Raw genomic sequence first — 5,555 nt, forward strand, 5'->3', positions numbered from 1 at the left:
AGCAAGCATCTTCAACCTGGGTATTAGTTAACAGCCTTGAAGTCCTGCCAAGTGACATTTTTCTTAATCCTTCAATACATGTATAATTTCTGTAATGTACAACAGTGACATCCTAGTGTCTACAACTCCCTTTTGAACACCAAACTGCCTCCTGGTGTCCCTAGCCCTAATATGAATGGGAGGATTCTGTGCATTTTAGGCTAATGTCCTACATGCAACCACAGTTCATAAGCAAATCTCTCCTGTATCATACATTAAAATATATACATCACCTCTCTGTCATACTAAATGTAAAATTCAGGCTTTGGTAGATAGACTCAGCTTCCTTTCAGGGATTTTTACTCTCTCTTTTGGATTTTTCAAAACTCTTCTAAAGCAAACAGCTCATGCTTTCGTCAGGGCTGCGTGCCACTCTGATCTGACAATCTCCGCCTTAATCTTTGAATTAAACGAGAACATCTGTATATTTGGAATTGCTAACCTGCTTATGTGCAAGCAGATAATTCAACAATTACATTCGAACAGTTTACCTTTTCTGGTTCATTCAATGGAACGAGCATGTGCATTCTATTAAAATGTCTACTTAGAGAAGCATACTACTTCAGAGAAGTCCCATTGTTTTTATGAAACTTAAATGTCACAGGCACATTTTATGGAGGAAAGCCACTAATTCATGTAGCTGTTTAACTTCAGTGGCAGTTGAGTATATCTGTTGTTTATATGCATGGATTTATATGCACCATGGATCATTTGCCTTCTCGATGTGAAAATAGGATAGCATCATCACCACACTTGTAGGAGCCGAACCTAGTACCTAAGTGTTTCTTCCCCAACTCCAGGCAAGATCCTGGAATGATTATTCAGATAAAAAAAAAATGGTTGCACTGAGGATACACACTGTGGTTTCATAGGAACCAGATCCAAGACATCTTGTACTAACGATCTAGGGAGAATTCATGGAGATTACAAATAAAGCCCATTAACTGTAATCACGACACAGAGTTACATGTTACAATCACCTTTTGACTTGCTTGAGATCCAAATCTGGTCGCCTGTAAAATGGAAGCAAAAATATGAATCATTTAAAATTAGTCCTAATCAACAGGCATATTAAGACATGCTGGGTAAAATCCTGACCCCCACTTGAAATCAGTGGGAATTTTACTATTGACTTTATTACAGCCAGCATTTCACACCTTGTCTCATGGAACATTATCTCCACATTTTTAAGGACAATCCACTTTGTCCATTCTTCAGTTGTAAATGGGACTGAAAACTCCTCGCTCTGACAGTGGTTGCCATTCAATGAATTCAATGACCACTTAACAATTTTGAAAAGTTGAGGCACTCAGGTATAAAGTGGGAATACAGAAATCCCAGGGTTCATGAAGTACCAAATAAAAGATAAGCATTTAGACCCTTCTTCAGTGCCTCCTGTAGTAGGCAAGAGGAGATGAGGCCACAATGTCTGAAAGGTGGACTTGAAGAAATACAGAATGACAAGGGCTCTACCCTTTAATTCAGGCAGCTGCGTGCAAGGTCAACAAGAAGCAGAGTGCCAGAGTTAATCCTTAGCATTAGTGAGAATTACTTGAGCACATCAAGGAGGGGAAGAGATTCCCCAGGATAGAGCAAATGTCTTATGATATTTTTAACTCCAAGCCACCTGTCTGTCAGTCCACAAATTCTAAGAACATTTCACTGTTTTTCTTCATTAGTAATGCTGAAATATGAAAAAATACTAAAAATATCCACTGGTTCTTCCCCACGATCTTGAAGGAAAACTATTACAAGCCCTAACTGCTGAAAAAGAAAGAACAAAACAGAAGAAGGGGGAGGCAGGGGAAAGAGGGGATGGGGGGAGAAGAGAAGTTGGGGATGGAGACTCTCTTAATCTTCCTTTAATTATATAAAGATAAATCCATAAGAGGCCTAATCAAGTTAACAGAACCCCTTTTACCCTGCAAAAAAATCAGACAGAAGTAAATGCTTGGATGTACTTACACCCTCTTTAGCTGCTGTGGCAATCTTGCTTGCTCCAGTTGTAAAGCTACTCCATCCCTTAAAAAAAAAAACAAAAAAAAAACCAAGATTTGTTCTACTATTGCTTAGTTAAATTAATGCAATATATTAAATAGTATATCTTGTCCTGTAGCTATGGGAAATGCCTACTGATTGAGACAGGTTTGTAGCAAAGTCCTACTGAACAATAAAAATACTGTGATGATGAATTTCCCTTGTTTTCTTCTGGATTTCTGCACAAATCACAATTATGACTACTGCAGGCTGAACACCCCTGAGCTGCATGAGTTAATCTAATGAAAAACAGAGTTTTATGAAGTTCTCTCTGTAGAAACAAAATATATTTTCACAATAATGGCAAGAGGCTGCAAAATGGTAGTAGAGCCCAGACAAATACAGGCATCTTCCAGGCTACTTTCTGTGTGTTATGAGTGAAAAAAGAAAAGGCAGAGTGTACTCTGACATAAGCCTAGAAAAAGCTAAAGCCAAGAGCTATACATCCAAACAAAAAGGACTGAAAGGCTCATAAGAGGCAAATACAAATACGTTATTGATTTTATCTGCCTGTTTATGAGAAAGCCTGAAATAACTTTTTTTTTCCTTTTTAGCCCCAGAAATATAAGCCTTTGTTTGTTGCCTTTTTTCTTAGAGGTTTTCTTGGAGGATCCAGAAACTCAATTATCCACTCTATCAGACCTTAATTAAAGTAATAGGGTACTGAATCTGCAAAAAAACATTTTTCTTTCCAATTTTGTGTCACATCTAATAAGGAGCTAAGCAAAAAGGAGGAGGAGAGGATACATTATAAACACTCTTCCTCTCAATTGTTCAGCTTTCAGTTCCCATTAGTTACCCAGCCATCCAGAGTCTTCCAAGAAAAACAAGGCAGGCAAGACCTGAATTTCTAATGTAAAAATCCCCAGAAAAAATGTCTTTAACATTCTTCTGGGCCTTCTTTATAAACATTATAAAGAAACAAGGGGCTTTGCCAGTTTCTTTTCCTTTGCAGGTCACCTTCACATAAAATTGTCAAGTTATGCAGCAGCAGCACTATTTAACCACTTCAATGCCAAATTCAAAGTATGTTAACAAAGTGTACTGCTACCATCCTCCCATAGAGTTTCATAGTTGTTAGGGGCTGGAAGGGACCTTACAGATCATCAGGTCCAGCCCCCCTGCACTTGGGCAGAAAAGACTGCTGGGATGGTATTTTTAGAGCACTGATGTTCCAGGGGCATAATGGCTTGAATATATCCTTGTGTGAAGGATGCTTATACAAAAGGATCAGAATGTCTTGCTTGCTACCCTGTCCACTTAATTGTACTAGTTTACTTATGGCGATGAAGAGACTTTTCTTTAAAAAGTCTTTTTAAAACTATATTCTTTAACTGACCCACACCACTGAAGCCTCCTAATTAGCAGTCTTGGCTTGTCTTTATTTCTTGCAGGTAAACATAATGACATAGATGCCAGTGACACGACAATAGAAAGGTGATACTTTCTGGAGTGTGTGATGTTAAATATAGGCTCAAATTGAAAATTCTGGCTTTTTTATGGAACAGGCTGAATGGCTTATCATCAATAACAGCAAATGGTCCTCTTGATGTGCAATGACAGGGAAAAAGCCTCCTGTGCATATTTGTTTTTAACACCAGCTAAAAGGAAAGCTCTCTTCCCCAACAAGGTGATAATTCATGAAGGTAATAAACTTTACTTCTATTAAAAACCATTTAACCTGCAGAGATTGTGTGTGGTCACAAGAGGGCATTTTACCACTAGCTTCAATGAGATCACACAATCAGTAATAGCTGTCAGCAAAGAACCTCAAAGTGAATATATAATGACATCCATTAGTATTGTCTCCTTCCTTTCAACTAACATTGCCAAGTGTGACAGTCAGATCTGAGTAGATTACTTTGAGGTGAGTCTTATGTGGCAGTAGCAGAAATAAGCAATATTCCCCACAAGCTAATTATAGTGGGAAGCATGCAATGCAGAGATGCAAGTTTTCCCCTTCATTATTTATATTCCCATAATCTGGATACAGACAGAAGAATATGCGGTTACAAGTCACAGTGACCTCAAAGAAAGCATCTGCTTACCGAGTACAGTGAGGACATGGCATTATTGAGGAAGTCATCATCCTTTTTTGGAGGGGTGACTGTGTTCCCAAAACCCACATAACGATTCTCTTGGCCTCTACCACAAAGAAAAAAACAACAAAAAGCAGATGAGATTTGTAAACAGTGTGAGTGTGCATTCATTAAAATGAATTAAACATACAAAATAAGATATAAAGAGGCTCTTGTTTCATTTGTTTGTTTTTAACCATTTTCATGCACCTATAAGAACTGGACTAGGCAGATGCATTGGCCGTGTGGGTTCTAATGCACTTTAATCTTAACATGTAGCACCACCACTACACAATTATGTGACATTACTGAAAGTCCGCCAAAGCAAAGAGCCTCCTTGAAAGCTATATTGCCTTAATAAATCTTCACCAGAGGTATAATAGGTCAGTTGGATCACAAATCTTAAGAAACTCTTAACAGAGCTAGTGGTACATAAAATCTGAAGAACCCAACTCTAGCCTTATAAAACATCCACGTTCCACGTAACATGCTCATATTCTAGCCCACTGTGAACTCTACAACTTTATAGATCAAGAGGCTACTATGGCAAAAAAGGAATAATCCCCACTTAAAGCCCACTGTCTATATTTAACTCTCAAGCCTCAGTGCACAAACATGTCCTTGATAGCCGTTAAAAAGGCCATTTCCATCCTCTTTCTAATCCCCTCTAAAGAAAAGTGTTAATATGTGATCCCTAGTAAGAAGGCGACCAACTCTGATATGACAAAATGGATTAACTGTAATAATGCTCTAGCTTAGTTTATACACAAAAGACAGGATACAAAAGGGGTTGTATAAAAGTATCTGGTTTAAAATATATTACTTGAGAGTCAAATGACTTTACCCTTGATAGGAACCAACATCATCATTTAACCAATCTTCAAAGGCTTTCTCAGAAGAGGCAGTTGTGTTCTGGGACTGGCCAGCAGAACTGCGAAAATAGAATTTAAAAACTGAAATGGAATGAACCATAAGCCACTACCTCATTTGGCACATTGCTGTAGTTTGCAAAATTATATATCCATCGGGGTGGCAATATCAGACGCAGAAATTTTCAGGGCACCAGTTCTTTTGGCCCTCAGAACAATCATAACAGTCCCCAAACACTGGCCTTTCAGATGCGTCTCGCCACATTGCAACAAGTGCTTACCATGAAGGACTGCCAGTCATATATTACTTGGTCTTCTTTTCTCTAGCTGCTCATAGAGACATCCAGGTTCTTTATGGTGAATAACCATGAGGCAATCTGCAGAAGTAGCTGTCAGCTGCCTCTACTATATTCTCAAGAATCCAATGAAACCCAGGGGCCTATCTATCATCACTAGAAACCCAGTAGGGTGGCACATCCAAGGAGCATATGCATGCAATCTGTTTTTTCTAAGCAAGTTTGCTGACCTTTTC

General features: G+C 38.5%; 1 protein-coding gene across 6 annotated transcripts in view; it reads right to left on the bottom strand.

The window, feature by feature from the left end:
* The window catches only part of ARFGAP1 (ADP ribosylation factor GTPase activating protein 1), a 37,594-nt gene that overhangs the window by 17,038 nt on the left and 15,001 nt on the right, over nt 1–5,555 (bottom strand). For all 6 annotated transcript variants that reach the window (XM_019510110.1, XM_019510115.1, XM_019510113.1 and 3 more), the window contains 4 exons: nt 4,999–5,085; nt 4,125–4,221; nt 2,005–2,061; nt 1,020–1,052 (listed from right to left, as the gene is read on the bottom strand). In XM_019510110.1, coding sequence (XP_019365655.1) covers nt 1,020–1,052; nt 2,005–2,061; nt 4,125–4,221; nt 4,999–5,085 — 274 coding nt within the window. The remainder of the gene's footprint in view (nt 1–1,019; nt 1,053–2,004; nt 2,062–4,124; nt 4,222–4,998; nt 5,086–5,555) is intronic.

The sequence above is a fragment of the Gavialis gangeticus genome, unplaced genomic scaffold, assembly GCF_001723915.1.
Source record: "Gavialis gangeticus isolate Ggan-Ray unplaced genomic scaffold, GavGan_comp1, whole genome shotgun sequence".
Lineage (NCBI taxonomy): Eukaryota > Metazoa > Chordata > Crocodylia > Gavialidae > Gavialis > Gavialis gangeticus.